General features: G+C 40.1%; 1 protein-coding gene and 1 pseudogene across 5 annotated transcripts in view; one reads left to right on the forward strand and one right to left on the reverse strand.

Annotated features, from left to right (window-relative positions):
- LOC105482662 (dynein axonemal heavy chain 12) overlaps positions 1-20829 on the reverse strand; it is a 234841-nt gene that overhangs the window by 2695 nt on the left and 211317 nt on the right. For all 5 annotated transcript variants that reach the window (XM_011742885.3, XM_011742883.3, XM_011742901.3 and 2 more), the window contains 8 exons: positions 16740-16877; positions 12872-13105; positions 11824-12012; positions 11308-11411; positions 9248-9452; positions 1540-1677; positions 1032-1123; positions 156-223 (listed from right to left, as the gene is read on the reverse strand). In XM_011742885.3, coding sequence (XP_011741187.2) covers positions 156-223; positions 1032-1123; positions 1540-1677; positions 9248-9452; positions 11308-11411; positions 11824-12012; positions 12872-13105; positions 16740-16877 — 1168 coding nt within the window. The remainder of the gene's footprint in view (positions 1-155; positions 224-1031; positions 1124-1539; positions 1678-9247; positions 9453-11307; positions 11412-11823; positions 12013-12871; positions 13106-16739; positions 16878-20829) is intronic.
- LOC105482704 (interferon-stimulated 20 kDa exonuclease-like 2 pseudogene) lies at positions 6309-7399 on the forward strand (annotated as a pseudogene).

Here is a 20829-nt window from a genome sequence, read left to right on the forward strand (position 1 = left end):
AATAATAATTTCTAATGTAAATATTCTATCAATGTTTATTATAATTGAGCTAGATCCTAAAAGGTTTGAGCAAAAACTTATTTTGGGGAGCAGTGTATAATATCCATCCTTATTCTCCCTGAACTTCAAATAAATTTTGTTGAGAGAATATTTACTTGGTTTTATCCATATGATGGGCATCAGGTCAAACAGAAGTTTGGGATGTTGTTCAGCAAGCAATCCACTATAAAGAGAAATGGATAGAAATTATTAGAAATAACTTCTGAAATTTGCTAGAAGCAAATTGCTACTTACATATTGGCTACTTACATATTGGCATACTTACATATTGGCTTTTACTAGAAGAAAGTACTAGAGACAGAGAGAAAGTACTAGAGACAGAGAGAAAAAAATGTAAAAAAAGAAAATGAAAAAATGGCAATGAAGAATTGGGAGAAACAAAAGAAAACGATGGGACAGCAAAGGATAAACAGTGGACACTTATCAATGGCTGCCAATTTTTAATGACCGCCCATGAGGCCAGGGCTCCAAGGGAAACTTTCTCTCCTTCTCTCCTTCTCTTCTCTCTATCCCATATATTTTAAACAGGAATAGTATTGCTTAATTTCCTGAGTGAAGCAGGAAATTCAATATTTATTGTAAATATTTCTTTATTATCAAAATGCAAGAAAAGGCTTCCCATTCACTAACAGAAAGGTGAACTTCATTATAACTAACTGTAAACTGTTTAAAAGTGAGGTGGTCCTACACATTACAAAATAGAAGGCAACTGTTACAAAATGGAATAAGCAGGAAAATAATTTCAGCTAACTTTTCTACTAATAAGACTACTGAAATATTGACTAAAAATTATTCAGCACCTAAAAATAACAACTCATCAGTTGCCCCAGCTTGACTAATTATTTATGTGAGAGTTCTGATATTATTACTTGCCTTAAAAGAGGACTTTTTTTTTTTTAAAGCAACGGGTTGCTTATCTTATCTATGATTCAGCTACAAATGAAGAGGTCCTCGCAGTTAAAACCACTGACCTTTGTCGGTTCCAGCGTGCGCCATCGAGATACAATCCGTGAATATAAACACCATCATCTGGTGATGTGTCAGATGTATCAGATGGGATAACCTGAAGGGACAGGCACACACTAGCAGTGATCCTCTCCAGACAACTTCATCTCATAAAGAACACATTAGCGAAATATTCAGAACACATTCATGGAAACTCTACTGTATAATAGCTTGTTAAACTACACATTTTTTCAGCCACAGTTTGTAAAAAAGTATAAAAGTACTTCTTTTTTAAGACTTTATCAAATTTTACTGTACCTCATAATATTTTTTGCTAAAGAGAAGAACAGCATTGGATTATTTAAATCAAATATTGCAGTATATAAAAGTTCTCTCTTAGGGATAGCAAGACAAATATTCTTACAACCCAAAGAACGAAGTAAAATTGCTTACAATGGGTTACAATATATAAACTCGGTTTAAATACATGACTTAATGTAATGAAATACTGTTGACTTTAAGGAGTTACTATACCTCAAATTCATATCCTAGCAAATCAATAGGGGTGGTATATTTTCTGGCATAATTCTGCATAGCTCCAGTTAAAAAGGCCTGGGTGAAAAAGAAACCTGACAGCCAAAACACACAAGGTTTTCCTGAATTATACCAGTCCTATAAAGGGGAAACAAAACACATTATGTCAGTTTTTAAAGTTATACAAGCACCACCTGATGTACAATTCCTGATTCTGGTTTTTGCTCATGTTGTCCACATTTTCCATCACAAGGCCCTCTTCCCCGATGTCAAGCACACAGCCTGCCTTGGCCCTCCCACCTCTTTCACCTTCTAGTTACTCTTCTTGGAAAACTCAAAACAATTTGAGCATTAACCTGAATGAAACATAGTTTGAAGAGTCAAATCTTCTGCAAAAGCCAAATGTAAATTATTTGATGCTTTATTATATCACCCCACTCAAAAGCAACCACGGTTAGACATCTTACACATTGTCTAATTATAGACCTCATTCGTTGATTCCAGTTCCTTAACCCATTTTTTTTTAGATGAAATCTCGCACCATCACCCAGGCTGGAGTGCAGTGGCATGATCTTGGCTCACTGCAGCCTCTGCCTCCTGGGTTCGAGTGATTCTCCTGTTTCAGTCTCCTGAGTAGCTGGGATTACCGGCGTGCACCACCACATCTGGCTAATTTTTGTATTTTTAGTAGAGATGGAGTTTCAGCATGTTGGCCAGGTTGGTCTGGAACTCCAGACTTCAAGTGATCTGCCCACCTCGGCCTCCCAAAGTGCTAGGTATGAGCCACCGTGCCTGGCCACTGGGGCTGGAGGTATGACTGGCCAGGTGTGAGCCATCGTGCCTGGCCCCAGTTCCTTAACTCTCTTAAACCCCTTGTCTCTGTGTCCACTGCCCTCACTCCAGTTCCTGGTCTTCTTTCTGTACCAGTGCATGTTGTCTTCTTGCTTCTTCCCTTTCTGTTCAATCTATCCAGAAGAATGTTGCCAGAATATAACTCATCGTGCAGAGTTTGGATCAGATGTAGCATCTTGCATAATTCTTCAGTGACCTACCAAATTGTTCAGTGACACACCAAATTAAAGCTTAAACCTCTTGGTCTCCTATTCAAGATGCTTCACATAAAGCAAAGAAACAAACCAAAAACAGAGATACTTCACAATCCAGCCCCAATGTATTTTCAGTTCTATTATATCTCTTTTACTTCCTTTCGGGCATCCTGCATTCTAATCTGGACTGGACTAAAGAGACTGGACTATTTGCTGGTCTCTGTGCCGGGTGACATTTGTTGTTTTCCTGCCTATCTTAAAGTGATATTACCCTTCTCAGTCCAAGCTTCTCAGTCCAGGCACATCTGGTGGTAGAACACCTAGGCTTGCAGGGTAGGCTGGTGATTCACACCTGGCCAGTCATACCTCCAGCCCCAGTGACTGATTCAGAAATGGACATGTGACCCAATCAAAGCCAGAGATGCAGAAACTCTTGCTGGGACTTTTGGAGAAAAGACTCACTCTCAGCTCCTCAAAGTTGTGTGGATGTGAGGCCAGAGTTGCTGTTGCTATCTTGCTACCATCAGATGAGAACCTGACTGAGAATGGAGTTTACCTGAAGGGAATGGAGACAAGAGATGAAGTGCAAGAAGCCAGGACAAGATATCCATGTTTGCACCCTGGTCAAATGTTACCTGAAGCCACTTTAGCTCCTGGAGTTACACGAGGGAACTTTATGTTTGCTTATGTCAGAATTTTTGTTACTTATAATGGAATCAATCCAAAGTGATACAGTGCCTTTTATCTCACAAGCTACATAGCGATCTCTTTTTCCTTTCTTTGCAGTATCAAAACCATTCATTCTTTAAATCCAGCTTAAATGCTACCTCATCCATGAAACAATCTCTGCTTTCTTGTGCCATAAGAACTCGCTCCCTTCTTTGAAATCGCAGAGCATTTTACATGTTGGTCTTTCATGGAACATCCCTTACTATAGTGTACTAATTTTCTTTAGATACATGGCTTGTCTCCCTGTAAGCTCTTGGCAGCGTCAGGACAGGACTTTTGTTGTAATTATGTTTTTATCACAGAACACGCAACAAAGTGCTTTGAATAAAATAAGGTCTCAATTCATATTTATGGAATGAACAGATGAATCAATGAAATGGACTTTGTCTCTGGGCAGGCAATATACTCTGGGAAGAAGCCAGTTTTGCCCCCTAGGAGGAAGAGAACAAACTGCTGCTGGAGATGCTGCAACAGTACAAGCTATCAGGTCAAGAAGAGGCACAGAAAGAGATGAAGTCTGATGAGGGCAAAACCAGGCAGAGCAAGCACCAAGCACAAGAAGGCTGTAAAGGCCCACAAGGCAAGCATTTAGAAAACCCACTCGCCCATGGCTCCCTTTATCCCAGAGTGTCATTAGTGTCTGTGGTCAGCTACTTGTACTATCTCTGAATAAGCTACCATTTACTAAGTGCCATTAGTACATGCCAGGCACTGTGCTAAGCATTTTATATGCATTGCCTCATTTACTCTATAAAATAACAGTGAGTTGAATGTTTCTCTCATTTTACGGATGAAGAAACTGGGATGCAGCAAGATGAGTAACTTGCTCAAAGTCACAAAGATAGTAAGTGTTAGATCAGGATTTATGCTGGGATTTTAGGCAGTGTGCAAAAAGTTTTCTTTTTTAAAAAAAGGCACCGGAGGAGAGAATGTGAAGATGCTATGGACTGAATGTTTGTTTTCCTCCAAAATTCACAGATTGAAACCCTCATCTCCAAGGTGATGGTATTTGGAGATGGAGCCTTTGGGAGGTACTTAGGTCTTAAGGGTGGAGCCCTCATGATAGGATTAGCACCCTTATAAGAAGAAACAGAAGAGACATTTTTTTCTCTCTGTCTTTTTCTTTCATCTTTCTCTCTCATCATGAACCAGGAGAGCCGTCACCAACAACCTGACCATAATGGCATCCTGATCTCAGACTTCCCAGCCTCCAGAGCTATGAGAAATAAATGTCTGTTCTTTAAGTTGTCCTGTCTGTTTTGCCTTTTTTATAGCAGCCTGAACTGACTAAAAAGGAAATCGATAGGGTGAACAGTGAGAGAGAAATGAGGAAAGGGTAGTCCTGATAAGTAACAACTAGGAAAGGGCCCCAGGTGAGGAAGAACAATTGTTCTGAAAAAAGTCTAATTACAGACAATCCACTAGCAAATCTTGTTTCCAAATACCTTGCTCTGCCTGTAGCCCGAGCAGCACCACCTCGTTCTGCGTAGCTCCTCTAGCACCACCCTACAAAACTTCCCTCCAGCCCCTGGTTCTTTACAGATAGCCTCTTCTCTGCTTAGCTACCCACTGCACTCTTGCAATGTATCTTCATACTTTCTCTAATAAATCTGCCTTTCTTTACCTACGACTGTCTTGGTAAATTGTTTTACTGAACATGACGCTGGCCCCAGACAGTTGCACCCAAGACAGAAAGAACAGAAAATTCAGATGACTCCTTTGCTTAACTTGTTAACTCTAAGAACCATTAGGAGGTAAAGAAGAGTACAGGAGAAAGAAAGATAATGAGAAAACTATAGCTTCTGTAAGGGTAAGAGAACAATGGAGGAAACCCTTTCAGTATTCTGTTTTATATTATTCTTTTTGTTAAACATATAATCTACATGAAAAGCTCCTATCAATTAAAAATAATACAGAAGAAAAATGGGCCTAGGATATGAATTGACAACACACACACACACACACACACACACACACAAATGGAAAGCACACATACTAAAGAAGCATAGGCTCACTAGTCATCAAAGAAAGTCGAATGGAAACAGCAAGATATGGTTGACCTAACAGATTGGCAAACATTTTAAAGGGATACAGGAGAAAGTCTGTCCCGCTACATTCTTACAAGCACTGGTTATTTTATGATTAGCTTATACAGTGAAACAAATAAAGCTTTTGTACAATAAAAAGGCAATTGAATATGGAAAGATCATATACCTTTGTGAATTTCCAAAAAAATCATTTTGGGATTTTCCCCACCCCATACTCCTTCATAAACATCAACCATAGAATAGGGACAGGCAGTGGAGTTGAGAAGGAAAAGCAGTGTTCTGTCTGATGTTTATGCTGGGAGGAGAGCAGAGGGGGCATTCAAAATACTCATCTTTTCCCTGGTTTTCTGAGATAAGAGGCACTGATTTAAAGACAATAGCCAATTATTGATAAATCCAAGCCTCTGGCCTGTAATCCCAGTGCTTTGGGAGGCCAAGATGGGAGGACTGCTTGAGGTCAGGAGTGAGGGACCAGCCTGGGGCACTTGGTGAGACTTCATCTCTACAAAAAATAAAACTAGCCAAGTGTGGTGGCACGTGCCTGTAGTTCCAGCTATTCAAGAGGATCCCAGGATTTTGAGATTACGGTGAGCTAAGACCACACCACTGCACTCTAGCCTGGATGACAGAGCAAGACCCTGTCTCTTAAAAAAAAAAAAAAAGAAAAAAGAAATCCAAGTCTCAGGATTTTTGACTTACATCAGTATTAAAATCACAAGATGGGATGCTTCCGGCCTTAGCTAAACCCATCTGGGAGGTAGGTTTGTGAGCATGAGAGGACAATCTGTACCTCAGGGACTGAAGTATGCTTATCCAGGTGGGCTGCCTCGAGCCTCGATCCCACCCCTGCGCTGGGTGTACTACAGACCTCCACATGTTGGACAGTAGGATTCAGCAGAGAATGAGTCCCACATCCTCTTTTCATCCATAAGCCACTATTCCCAACTGCTCTTCCACCTCCCATTGTCCCTATGTCTACTTTACTGCTCAATCTGGATTTTGGGGAACCTCCTCCCAAAAAGGCATTAGAAGGAAATGCCAAGCACTGAAATTTTGTCAAGAAGCGGAGGCTCTTAGAACGGAGAGGCTTTCTGAGTAAAAAGAACCAACCCCCTAGCAAGGCGCCTAAGTTGCACTCTGAACCTCCAAAGAAAGGGGAAGCTCCTACAGTGGATGGCACTTGGAAGACCCCTTCCTTCCCAAAAAAGAAGAAGACAGCTGCCTCTAGCAATGGGTCAGGACAGCCCCTGGACAAGAAAGCTGCAGTGTCTTGGCTGATCCCTGCCCCTTCAAAAAAGGCTGATTCTGTTGCTGCTAAAGTAGATTTGCTGGGGGAGTTCCAGAGTGCCCTTCCAAAGATCAATAGTCACCCAACCTGCTCTCAGAAGAAGGGCTCCCAGAAGAAATCCTCTAAGAAGAACCATCCTCAGAAGAATGCCCCACAGAACTCCACCCAAGCTCATTCAGAGAATAAATGCTCCGGAATATCCCAGAAGTTGCCACAGAAGATGGTGGCAATTGACTGTGAAATGGTGGGCACAGGATCAAAGGGGCATGTTAGTTCCTTGGCTCAATGTAGCATTGTCAACTACAATGGAGATGTGCTTTATGACGAGTACATTCTTTCCCCCTGCCACATTGTGGACTACCGAACCAGATGGAGTGGTATCCGGAAGCACCACGTGGTGAATGCCACACCCTTCAAGACTGCTCGAGGCCAGATCTTGAAGATACTCACAGGGAAGACAGTGGTGGGACATGCCATCCACAATGACTTCAAAGCCCTTCAGTACTTTCACCCCAAGTCCCTCACCTGTGACACCTCCCATAGCACCCCCCTCAACCTGGAAGGCTCACTGCCCGGAGAATGCCACCATGTCTCTGAAGCATCTCACCAAGAAGCTGCTAAACTGGGATATCCAGGTTGGGAAGAGTGGACATTCCTCTGTGGAAGATGCCCAGGCCACCGTGGAGCTGTACAAGTTGGTTGAAGTCGAGTGGGAAGAGCACCTAGCCCAGAATCCCCCTAAAGACTAGTGACACTGGGGACACTGGTGATATGGGGAGGCAGAGGCAGCGCCCAGGAGAAACAGGGCAGCGGACGAATGGACAGCTCCACCAGCTCCACATCTTTGGAAGATAGATTTGTGGGGAGAGAGAAGCTCTACACCAGACTTAATACCCATTGAAATTTCACCTCAGATGTTGTGTCCTGTATCTGGTTAAGTGTCCCATGGAAGGGGGAGGCCTTTACCTCAGAACCCAGCCCTATACCGTTTACTTCTTAAATGGCGCTAACCACAGGTGTCCCAGCATGCTCTGTGTCAGTTAAGATTTTTAATTCTCAAGGGGCAGGGCATACTGGGAAATGTAGTTTCCCAAACTGCCTTATCACTTGGGTGGACATATGTCTCCTTTTATGCCTTTTGGTTTGAGTAATTAACAGCATCCTCTTCCACACTCAGAAATGTTCTGGTTGGTGCCAGGCATGGTGGCTCACGCCTGTAATCCCAACACTTAGGGAGGCCAAGGCAGGTGGATCACCTGAGGTCAGGAGTTCAAGACCAGCCTGGCCAACATGGCAAAATCCTGTTCTCTACTAAAAATACAAAAAACTAGTGGAGCATGGTGGCGGGTGCCTGTAATCCTAGCTACTCAGGAGGCTGAGGCAGGAGAAGCGCTTGAGCCCAGGAGGCGGAGATTGCAGCGAGCCGAGATCACGTCACTGCACTCCAGCCTGGGTAACAAGAGTGAGACTCTGTCTCCAAAAAACAAACAAAAAAAGTGTCCTGGTTGGATAATAAATTGTGTGGTCCCTGCTGGGCGCGGTGGCTCACACCTGTATTGCTCATGCCTGTAATCCCAACACTTTGGGAGGCCGAGGTAGGCGGATCACGAAGTCAGGAGACCGAGACCATCCTGGCTAACACAGTGAAACCCCGTCTCTACTAAAAATACAAAAAATTAGCCGGGCGTGGTGGCAGGCTCCTGCAGTCGCAGCTACTCAGGAGGCTAAGGCAGGAGAATGGCGTGAACCCAGGAGGTGGAGCTTGCAGTAAGCCGAGATCGTGCCACTGCACTGCAGCCTGGTCCACAGAGCAAGACTCCGTCTCAAAAAAAAAAAAAAAAAAAAAAAAAAAAAATTGTGTGGTCCCTTTCCATGTCACAGACTCTGCTTTTGGCTCAGAGTCTGTAACTAGCCTGTGTCAGGATATTGCCTGTTCTTCCCACCTTGACTTCCAGAGCAGCCATCGCTGGTGAGCTTTAGTTCTCCTTAGGGTTCCACGGCATTAAAAGTAAGAGTGTAGCTTGGAAATCAACTTTTGTGATTTAGGAAAGCTGTCTCTTTCCTAAGGTAATGGGGGTTTATTTCATTTAGGCCCCAATTGGTAGGTTTTAAAATAATTTATAAAGTGTTTTAATAATTTGGTTGTCTTTTTTACCTTGCTAAACCAAGCCTCTAAAAACTCAAATTATTCCCTTGATAAATTTTTATAATGGAAAAAAAAAAAAAATCACAAGACAACTTTAAACTGTGGTCTTAGAGGACCACACACTTAGAATCTTGGTCTCAGAGAACTACAAACTTAGAATTTTGAAAAATATAAATATCACATATTACATTGGTTTGAAGTATGATTTTAATTTTCCACTCAATACTTTGAAATGTGTGTATTTTTCAATATTCTAAAATTTTCATCAGACTATCACGAAGCTACTAATCACATTTCATTCAACTCAGAGACATTCAAGTGACCAGAGCCAACAACTAATATCTCCCCAATTAACCAAAAAAAATAAAATTTTATATGTGTGTATATTTTACATATTTGTACATGCAATTTACACACACACACACACACACACACACACACACACTTTTACCTGTAAAAAGTTCAGCCGGGCTAGGAAATCTGTGGTGTAACTTCCTAGTGGCTTAAGGCTTGGGTATGAACGTTTGGCCCATATTTCTGGAACCTTTCCAACAAGTAAGCTGCCGGAGAGTGCCTCCAATGCAGAATCCATCACAACCACTCCCTTAATAGCTTTTTCAAGGTCCCGCAGACTGTTACGTATAGTTATAATTAAACTGCAATGAAAGAAATTATGTCATCAACATATATGATGATATCACCATACAGTCTTTCCAGAAGAAGAACAGCAGGCATTTCATTCCCAGCTTCATGGGACTGCTTCCCAAAATGTGTCCCCTCCCATGTGGTGGTACGTAAGGTAATGTTAAGTGACACATGTATGAACATTTTTCATTCATCACATACATATTTTAAAATACAGAAAGTAATACAACTAGCATATCACAATTGTTGCTTTCTGGCTATTTTTTCCTTAGGACCTAGCTAATTTAAGCAGGGAATGACTTAAGGAAAAATAATAGGTAAATAATATTTCAGGTGACATGCAAATATGAAAAAGCTGTAATGATGTCATTCAATGGCTGAAACTAAGGAAACACTGCATGAAAACATAAATTATATATTCATTTATACACTTGCAAATACTTTACTTGCACTTAGGCCCACCTTGCTACAAACACCATAAATATACTTGTAGTGAGAGATTTTAGGCTAGAAGCCTGAGCAGCTGAGATATAGTATGTTATTATGTATATATAAATAAAACCTTTGTATAAGAAATGCTGAATTAACTAAGGCATCAGGTGCGCATATATATATATATATGTATTTTTTTTTTTTTTTTGAGACAGAGTTTCACTCTGTTGCCCAGGCTGCAGTGCAATGGCATGATCTTGGCTCACTGCAACCTCCACCTCCCAGGTTCAAGCAATTCTCCTGCCTCAGCCTCCTGAGTAGCTGGGATTATAGGCATGCACCACCACACCCAGCTAATTTCTGTATTTTTAGTAGAGACAGGGTCTCACCATGTTGGCCAGGCTGGTCTCGAACTCCTGACCTCAGGTGTTTCGCCTGCCTGGGCCTCTCCCAAAGTGCTGGGATTATAGGCGTGAGCCACTGCACCTGGCCAGGTAGCAGAAAAATGACAAAAGATGTGACTACGCATAGGTCTAGCTAATGTTTATTCTGTCTCTAATTCCTAAGAAGTATCGTTAACAGATGGATGAGAAGTTATGATTAATGAATATTTTTAACCAGTAATAACAGATCTCTTTTCATCATCATTTTTACTTTTTAAAAGATACCCTTTCAGCCAGGCACGGTGACTCATGCCTGTAATCCCAGCACTTGGGGAGACTGAGGTGGGCGGATCACAAGATCAGGAGATCGAGACCTTCCTGGCTAACACAGAGAAACCCCGTCTTTACTAAAAATACGAAAAATTAGCCAGGCATAGTGGCAGGCGCCTGTAGTCCCAGTTATTTGGGAGGTTGAGGCAGGAGAATGGAGTGAACCCAGGAGATGGAGCTGGCAGTGAGCCCAGATAGTGCCACTGCACTTCAGCCTGGGCGACAGAGTGAGACTCCATCTAAAAAATAAATAAATAAATAAATAAATAAAGATACCCTCTCTTCTGAGACAGAAGATATGGAACTTTTCTTTTTCTTTTCTTTTCTTTTTTTTTTTTTTTTTTTTTTTTTTTGAGACAAGGTTTCTCTGCTCACTGCAGCCTCCATCTCCCAGGCTCAAGCAATTCTCCCAACTCGGCCTCCCAAGTAGCTGAGACTACAGGCACCTGCCACCATGCCTGGATAATTTTTAAATTTTTGTTGACAAGGTTTTGCCATGTTTCCAAAGCTGGAATTCCAGGGCTCAAGCGATCCTCCTGCCTCAGCCTCATAAAGTGTTGGGATTACAGTATGAGTCACTGAGCCTGGCCAGAACTTTTTGAATGAGCGAAAATTCCAATGAAATGACAGGATTTAATAGTCTTTTCGGTTCAATACCATTGTGTGCTTTTATTGACTTTGGATGGTTGCCTTCTGAATCACTGGGGACATAGATCCTTACTTGTTAAATCTTTCCATTTCTTGTACTAACACAGTATTCATGCTTTCTTCATATCTCACAGGATACTTCTGTAGTGCCATTTCAATGTCGAAATCACTAGGGAGCTAAAATAATAGATTTTGAAGATCACAAATTATTCTCAGAGTGGATAATTAGCTTCATTCAGCTATTATATAATAATAGCTAACACCAGATTATATATGTACATTAGCTCATAACATACATTAATGTAGGTAAGTCATATGTACATTAGCGCATCCACAACCACAGTTACTAAGAACTTATTATATGCCAGGCATTTTATAAGCCACTTTAAATTCATGATCTCTTTAATGTTATCAAAAAGCTTTAAAAAATTGGTAGTAGTATCACCATTTAACAGATTTGGAGACTAATGCTTAGAGAGGCAAAGTTCTTCCTCAAGATCACAATGCTAGTACATGGAGTTTTCAGATTGTCATTTCAGTATCATTTTTTATTTATATTTTAAGTAACATATTTTAAGCTAAGCATTACCTTGTTGAGGATATCTTTGGCAATTTCTAACAGAATCTGGTCAGTGCTTCCCGCGGCTCCTGTCTGTTTGGAGCCTCCCTGGGTGAGGAGCAAAGACTCGAAGAGGGTTTTTGTTTGTTGAAGATCCTTGGAGATATCAACATTTTCATGTAATCCAAATATCTCAGGGTGTTGAGTAAATGGAAGTTTCTACCAGAAAGCAAATTAAGCATGCATCATATTTTCCGTGGATACTGAAAGGGATGATCAGGATACGCTAGTCCAAAATATGCTACTTTGGCATGGGGGTTATGTGAGCTGAAGGCAATTAAGAATCAACAGATCCAGAAAGAGGTCTCCGCCCTCCCCTCATCTGTCTAAAAGTAGGGCATCAATTTCCCATTTTGACTTGTGGCATACATTGCCTCTTTCTTGTACCAGGATGAAGAGAATGACCCTTCTCACTGGAGACAGAACTGGCACTGAGACGAGTCTGTATAAACAGACCTCACTCAAAATAGTCCTTATCTTCCACTAGTTTCCCCCATATATTTCCTAATCACTTTCCCATGATGTATTGCCCCTAGAACTCTAAACCCCCTTTCCTTTACCTAGTCATGTCTCTACAATTTACCCGCCTCTGTTGAAATGGTAAATGCCCAAGTACAACTGCACTGTTTGGTTTTCACTCCTTTTCTGCAAAGCTCCTGTGCACATAAAAATGTTAACATTAGTACAAACTGTACTGCCTCTTCTCCTGCTGATTTGTTTTTTGTCAGTTTGATTGGCAGGCCCTGGCACTGAACATAAGAGGGCAAAGTTTTTCCTTTTCTACAATACATGAATTCATAAGGCAGACATGTGCAGACCAAAAAAGGGTTAAAAACCAACATCGAATAACAGAATACTCAAAATTTTTCTAATTTTCAGTAATTACTAGAAAAAGGTTATTAAAAGTTGATAAAACCATAATACTTGTCTAAACCTATACATTAGGGAAGAACATTTCACCATTTGCTGTTAGAAAAATCACACATTAATCTAACCTTATTTTCGGTGACATCATTACCTTAATGAATTCAATGTAGTCCTCATAAGTGCCTTTAGGAGGTGCAAAATAGTTTCCACTGGGAGAAAACTTATAATGAGGGTTTTCAACTATGGACAGATTATAAAAGTCAGCCAGCATGGTTAATAGGAGACGTCTGTCCCAATCGTCTGTCACTCTTCCTCCATAATTACACTCCCCAGTCAGGTAAGATATAGCTTCAAATGGAACTGTATCATATTCATTGATAAATAACTGAAGCAAAGGAAAAACGAAACAAGAAAAACCTTGAAGTATTTCGCTTCATTTCTATTTTAAGTATGTATCTATCTATCTAGAAAGGGGGTTGAAAGAATTATCATGAGTTGTCTTTGGGTAGCTAAGATTGTTAGTTTTTTTGTTGGACAGAGTCTTGCTCTGTCACCCAGGCTGGAGTGCAGTGGCATGATCTCAGCTCACTGCAACCTCTGCTTCCTGGGTCCAAGCAATTCTCCTGCCTCAGCCTCCCAAGTCGCTGGAATTACAGGAGTGTGCCACCACGCCCGGCTAATTTTTTGTGTTTTTAGTAGAGACAGGGCTTCACCGTGTTGGCCAGTCTGGTCTTGAACTCCTGACCTCAAGTGATCCACCTGCCTCAGCCTCCCAAAGGGCTGGGATTACAGGCATGAGCCACTGCACCTGGCTGATAGCATTTTACCTTAAATTGCTTGTCTGTGTTTCTAATTTTTTCTGAAATAAAGACATACTGCTTCTGTAATGAGAAAAACATTTAACAAAAAAAGATGACATGGAAATTACCAAGTATTTTTCATATGAATTTGGATAAACCTTGTTTTATGGTACTCGCTATCAACTGGGGTTAATTTTGTCGCCCAGGTTACATTTGGCAATGTCTGGAGATAACTTAGATGGTCACAACTGTGGTGGGGGCTGGGGTGTTACTGGCATCTATTGGGTAGAGGGCTGGGCTGCTGCTAGACAATACACAGGAGAGCTGCCCACAGCAAAGAACTATCTGGCCCAAAATGCCAGTCATGCCAAGGCTGAGAACCAGGTGCCTGGTTTAGGACACTTTTCACAATGTGATTAAAAACAAAGCAATTTCAAACTTTAGTACAAGAGCATAAATCACACACTATGACACAGTTCCACTGGTAAACAATGCATAGAATTTCTAGTTTCCTTATTGTTGTAATAATAGTAATAAAAACTATCATTTGCATAGTTTTTATATTGTCTTATTCACCTCTCAATAACTCTGTGGAGTAGGAAACAGTCTGGTGAATGTGAAGTAATATGAAGGCCTGAATTTATTTCTTCCAGTTCCAGATCCCATACTTTTTCTAATATACAGGAATTTTTTATAGTATGTGTATTGAGACGGTATAAGTTGTGGGTTGAGAGCTTTTCCTGCCCCTGAAGTTTACTTAATAGTGCAGGAATTATAGCAGAAATTATGCACAGTTGAGAAAAAAATATTTCTAAATTCTCTAGAACCAAGTTGAAAGAAGGCTTAATCCTTTAAGATGCCCACGTTTTGAAGAGTAAGAGAAGTGTCAAGAGACATGAAAGGGGACTGAGAAAGAGGGAAGGTCGTTGTTTTGGGAAATGAATTATTTGCAAAAAGAGGAAAGTTTCTCCCTGTCTCTTCTTTGGGGGAAGGGAAGGGTGCATTCAACTGGGTCCTTTCCCTCCCAAAACTGAAGGAAGAGACTTCACAAGAATTTAATGTTAAATTTGTGGCATATGCAAGAAGTGGAGACCAACAGCTCATTCTCCGGCTGTGTATCCACTTAGCCATCAGTTTTCTGATTTGCCTTTTGAAGAGAGGCAGCCTGCTCATACCAGGTGAAGATGGCTTAAGGATTAATCCTCAATCATCTTTCCAATTTCTGAAGAAAGGAAACATAGACCCAGCCAATGCTGGCAGTTTCCAATGTTGGGGCTAGAAAGGTTGATGATATCAGAGGCTGTAGGCTGGGGCTTGGCCAGAAGATGATTGATTATATGCAGTATGATGGTTTTGGCAAAATGTTCTTCAAGCTTAGGCTGTACCAACTAATTGGTCTAAAAAACCAATGTTTAAAATCAATGTCATTTCATCATGCAGTTACAATTCCATAAGCACCAATCTCAACAACTGTTACAAGGATTTTCAAACGGACATTTTTATTCCAGTTAAGGTTTCTGCCTTGAAATTTTTTTAAAGACTTGATAAAATATCAACTATTTCTATACAAATTATGTGTTAACAATTTTTATTTTAAAGGTTGGTATAAATGTGATTAAATGCTTATAGCCTTACAAAAACCTACCTGACTGAAATCTAATAGCACCAATTAATTAGACTTTATCAATGCTTCTCTTTTCCCTTCATTAGGTCCTATTTCAAAAAGGCCTCTCAGAACAGCAAAAGAGCAGGAAAATATTAATATTCTGTGTTTGTGTGAAAGGCCAGCTACTCACTTTCCCAAGCTCTCTTACAGCTGAAGCCTATGCCTGTGACCTGGGCTTGGCTACTCAGATGCATCCACCTTAAACTAAGTAGGGGATTAAGGTACAGAGAAGCAAGAACAGCTATTGTGGCTCATGCCTGTAACCCAGCACTTTGGGAGGCCGAGGTGGGAGGATCGCTTGAGACCAGGAGTTTGAGATAAGCCTGGGCAATGCAGCAAGACCCTGTCTCTACAAAATACGTCAAAAAAAAAAAAAAAAAAAACCCAAAAAACAAAAAACACCTACAAGGGGCTGGGCATAGTGGCTCATGCCTGTAATCTCAGCACTTTGGGAGGCTGAGGTGGGTGGATTGCCTGAGCTCAGGAGTTTGAGACAAGCCTGGGCAACATGGCATAACCCCATTTCTACTAAAAAATACAAAAAATTAGCCAAGCATGGTGGCACACACCTGTAGTCCCAGCTACTTGGGAGGCTGAAGCATAAGAATCACTTGAACTGGGAGGCGCAGGTTGCAGTAAGCAGAGATCATGCCACTGCACTCCAGCCTGGATGACAGAGTGAAACTCTGTCTCCAAACAAACTTATCTGGGAATGGTGGCCTGTGCCTGTAGTCCCAGTTACTCCAGAGGCTGAGGCAAGAGGATTGCTTGAGCCCAGGAGTTCAAGGCTGTAGTGAGCTATGATTACATCACTGCACTCTAGCCCAGGCAACAGAGCGAGACTCCATCTCAAAAACAAACAAACAAACAAATCAGTAACACCAAAGAATCTCTTTGAATGTGGTCATGACAGCAGAGGCCTGCAGTAGACTAGAGTCTATGTGGCAGCCATGCAAGTTCTGGGGTCTAATATTCAACAAGGGTAGAGATGCTGCCTTACCAGACACAGAGTGATTTTGGATTTGACTCTGGATGCCTCTTCTCTGAGCTTGGCTCTCCAGCTGTCTTGGTGATACTTTGAGCTACCCAATATCCTTTCAATAAATTATTTTTCTGCTGAAAGTATACAAGCTGTTTCTGTTGATAGAGCTAAGCTGTAGAACTGACCAAGTGGAGGAAAGTAGAGGATAGTGAGGACATATGTTAAGGCAACACTGACGATGGCACGGCACAAATACAAAGAACCAGGGTCCTCGATGACAACACTGTGATGTTGCTGAATCAACCAAACCCAGAGCATGTCCTTCTTCTGCACCTCTTTATTATGTGAGTAATGAGTTTCATTGTGGTTTAAGCCAGTTTGAATCAGATTTCCCATTACTTGCAGCAGGAAGAATCCAGATAGATATAGTGTTTCATAAGCCATAGTTATTACCATCTACCCACCTGTTAGTGATGCTGGGAGAAGTGAATCAGTTATTCCAAGCAAAAGACTTGCCTAGGGCCTGATAAACAGTGATCCTTCATGAATGTTAATTTCTTGTTAGTTTTACCTGCAGTTGTCGGATACTGATGCGCAAGTCAGATTCATTAAATCCATATGGAATATTCCAACCAAGAGGACCAAATTTCTTTCTCTCTTGCACAAGGGCATGAAAAAAACAAACTCCAAACAGTAACTTCTCCCAGGCCTTTAATATAAAAAGTACACAAGAAAAAAATTCTCGTCAGATTCCATCAGTAAAATGAGAGGAATAAATGATCTTTCTCATTACAAGATTATGTGATCACGTATCTCTACAAACTTCTATTTTAAAAAAATCCTATCTAAAATAATACTTACTATAAATAGTATTCATCTTATGATTTAATTCAAATCTCCAAAGCTGGACAAACCATAGTAATATTAAGCCTTGTTAAAATGCAAAAATGGTATCATTTTACCAAAGCATTGACTAATAATACTTCGGCATTACTCGTAGATATTTACAACTTCAATACTTAAATGTTATTCTGTAAACTTGCTGGCATATGCTTGAGACTAAGTTCAGGGGAGTGATTAACCATTATAACATGAATACATCCCAGTATGTCATTCATGACTTTGTAACTTTCCATTTGAAAATCATTTTTGAAACCATTGTTTATTTCATCTGCTTTTGTGGCATCCTCATGTATGTGATATGCATGTCGCGTGGGCTTCTCACAAAATCTGTGTCAGTGTTCCAGAGGATGGTCGCCCAACTCTTTAAGGTCTCCCCAAGTAAATTTCAAGTATGATACACAGCATGTATTTTAATTTAGAACATTTCAAACATAGCTCCAAATCCAGTGAAAATCCATCCAGCTATTTTCATACAATGCAGTGGTAGACATTATTCTTTAATATTAGAAGGCAAGTACACTACGCTTTACTGTGTAGATATGTTTTTGAAATGTTGTAAGTACTTCAAAGCATATTTTAAATATACTAGATGAATGCTGTGGTGAAACATTTCATAGGGGAAGAAACTTTAGCAATAAGAATAAATATCTAATTTACATATATTTTCTACATATTTTTAAATAGTGGGTTTTCTTAAGGCTGGAACCATCCTTAAAGTTTTGGAAAATTGAATGATCACATTTGTTTCTGTCTTTGGACTTTATTTAGACTGGGTTCCTCCAAAAGTAGACCTTGAGAGAAAGACGAGGGTGAAGGTGGGTGTATGTGAGAAGTGATCCCAGGAAGCAGGAGAGGAGTAGGGAAAGAAAGGCAGAGAAAGAGAAAAAGTCAGTATCAGGAAGAATTATGGAAGTTGTTGCCGTGATGAGGACTCAGTTCTGCTGGGACAAGTGGTCCCTGAAGAGTTGAAGGTTATCCCTGGAGTTGATAATTTCTCCACATTTTTGGTCTATGCTTGTGTGTCTACAGGCCAAGAAGGCTCCTGTTGCATCAGAGAAATCTTGAGGAAAGAAAACAGAAAGATGCATACTTGAGATAAGGTGCTGTAGCCTATGAAGAGTCTGAACTCACAAAGAACTATCTTCTACAGTTGTGGCTGAAATTAGATACGGACTGAAGAGCTGTGACAAAGGACATCAGTGTAGTTTGTCACAGTCCTGTTATCTAGATATTTTAAAAACCAGATATTCTTTAAAAAGCTTTTAAACATTAAAACATAATTTCTTTAAAAATAATGCCTTTCTTTTTTTTTTATGCTTGTTTTTGATTAAGCCAAGGGGGCAGTAGGATGCTGCCTTCTCTGCCCTAAAGATGATACCACTGACCTGCCATCAGTGAGGGTATGCATTTTAGTTTGTTTTCTATGATGTGATGCTGTTTTGTGTTGACTTATTCAAACTCCTTAGCAAGGCATGTAAAGACTTCCAGTCTTGACCCAATATTCCTTCCCATTCTTACTTCCTACCAGTTTAGCCAAAATGAGGTCCTTATTGCTCTTTCAACAACCTTGTTATAATAGTTGTACATATTAAACTTACTTCTTGTTCCTACTTCAAATATCACTTCTTCCATGAAACGTTTTTTCGATTCAGCCAAGCAGAGTTAATCACACACAAATGGAAAGAGTGAGATGTCCTGGGTACCAAATCCCACCTCCAACAATGGGCTGAGCTGTATGACTGATATCGTTTGGTTCTGTGTCCCCACCTAAATCTCATCTCAATTTGTAATCTCCATTTATCAAGGGAGGGACCTGTAATCCCTGCCTGTTGAGGGAGGGAGGTGACTTGATCATGGGGGCAGCTTCCCCCATACTGTTCTTGTGATAGTGAATTCTCATGAGATCTGATGGTTTTATAAGCATTTGGAAGTTCTTCCTTTGCTGTTCTCTCTCCTGCCGCCTTGTGAAGAAGGTGCTTGCTTCCCCTTCACCTTCCACCATGATTGTAAGTTTCCCTAGGCTTCTCCAGCCATGTGGAATTGTGAGTCAATTAAACCTCTTCCCTTTATAAATTACCCAGTCTCAGTATTTCTTTATAGCAGTGTAAGAACAGACTAATTCAATGACCTCAATAATTTATTTAATTCATTTGAGCTTCAGTTTCCTTATTTAACAAATAGGTGTGTGAAAATGATACCTATATTAGAGAACTGTTGCAAGGCTTATATAGTTAAACTAACTGAAATCTGCTGATGGTCAATAAATGTTTGCCCCTTTCCTCCCTTCCTTTCTTTGTCCTCCTTTAGTTCATAACACTATCATGGCTGTTGAGCGCAGTGGTTGCTAACTTAGTTGAACATGCAAATTTGTTTGTTTACATCATATATGTTTTAGTAATTTTCATTTTATTGTGGTAAAACATTTAACATGAAATCTACCGTCTTAAATTTTTAAGTGTACAATATAGTATTGTTAACTATAAGGACAATGTCGTACAGCGAATCTCCAGAATTTATTCACCTTGCATAATTGAAACACTATTCTCATTAATAAGCAACTCCCTATTTCCCCCTCCCACAGCCCTGGGAAACCACCTTCTGATTCTATGAGTTTGACTATTTTTGATACCTTATATAAGTGGAATCATACAGCATTTCTCTTTCTGTGACTGGCTTAGTTCACTTAGGATAATGTCTTCAAGTTTTATCCATGTTGTCATATATGGCAGTGTTTTCTTCTTTTCTAAGGCTGAATAATATTTTACAAATGGGCATTTAGGATGTTTCCACATATTGGCTATTGTGAATAGTGCTGCAATGAACATTGGCCTGCTAATATCTCTTAGAGATCCTGATTTCAATTTTTTTTTGGATACTCAGAAGTGAGACTGCTGGATATGTTCTGTTTTTAATTTTTTGAGAGTCTCCATACTGTTTTCGTTAATGACTGCACCACTTTGCATTACCACCAACAGTGTAAGAAGGCTCCAATGTTGTCCTTGCTAATACATGTTGTTTTTTGTTTTTTGATAATAGCCATCCCAGAAGGTGTGAGATGATATCTCAGTGTGGTTTTGATTTGTATTTCCCTGCTGACTAGTGACATTGAGCATTTTCTCATATATCTGTTGGCCATTTGTATGTCTTCTTTGGAGAAATGTCTATTCAAATCTTTAGCCCATTTTTAATCTGGTTATTCTTTGTTTTTTGTTGGTGTTATTGAGGTGTTCCATATATTTTTTGGAAATTAATCCCTTATCTAACATATGGTTTGCAAATAATTTCTCCCATTCCTTAGGTTGGCTTTTCACTTTGTTGATCATTTCCTTTGCTCTGTAGAAGCTTTTTAGTTTGATTTGATCCTACTTTGTTTTTGTTGCCTGTGCTTTTGGTGTGATATCTATGAAATTATTGCTAAGATCAATGTTATGAAGCTTTCCTTCTAAGTGTTCTTCCAGAAGTTTCACAGTTTCAAATCTTACATTTAAGTCTTTAATCCATTTTGAGTTGATTTTTATGTATAGTGTAAGATATGAGTTAAATTTCATTCTTTTGCATGTGGATATGCAGTTTTCTCAATACCAGTTGTTGAAGAGACTATACTTCTCCCATTGTATATTCTTGGCACCTGTATCAAAGATCAGTTGATCTTATATGTGTAGATTGATTTCTGGGCTCTCTATTCTTTTCCAGTGGTCTGTATGTCTGACTTTATGCTAGTACAGGTTGAGCATCCTAAACCCAAAAACCAAAAATCC

This window comes from Macaca nemestrina, chromosome 2 (assembly GCF_043159975.1).
Source record: "Macaca nemestrina isolate mMacNem1 chromosome 2, mMacNem.hap1, whole genome shotgun sequence".
NCBI lineage: Eukaryota > Metazoa > Chordata > Mammalia > Primates > Cercopithecidae > Macaca > Macaca nemestrina.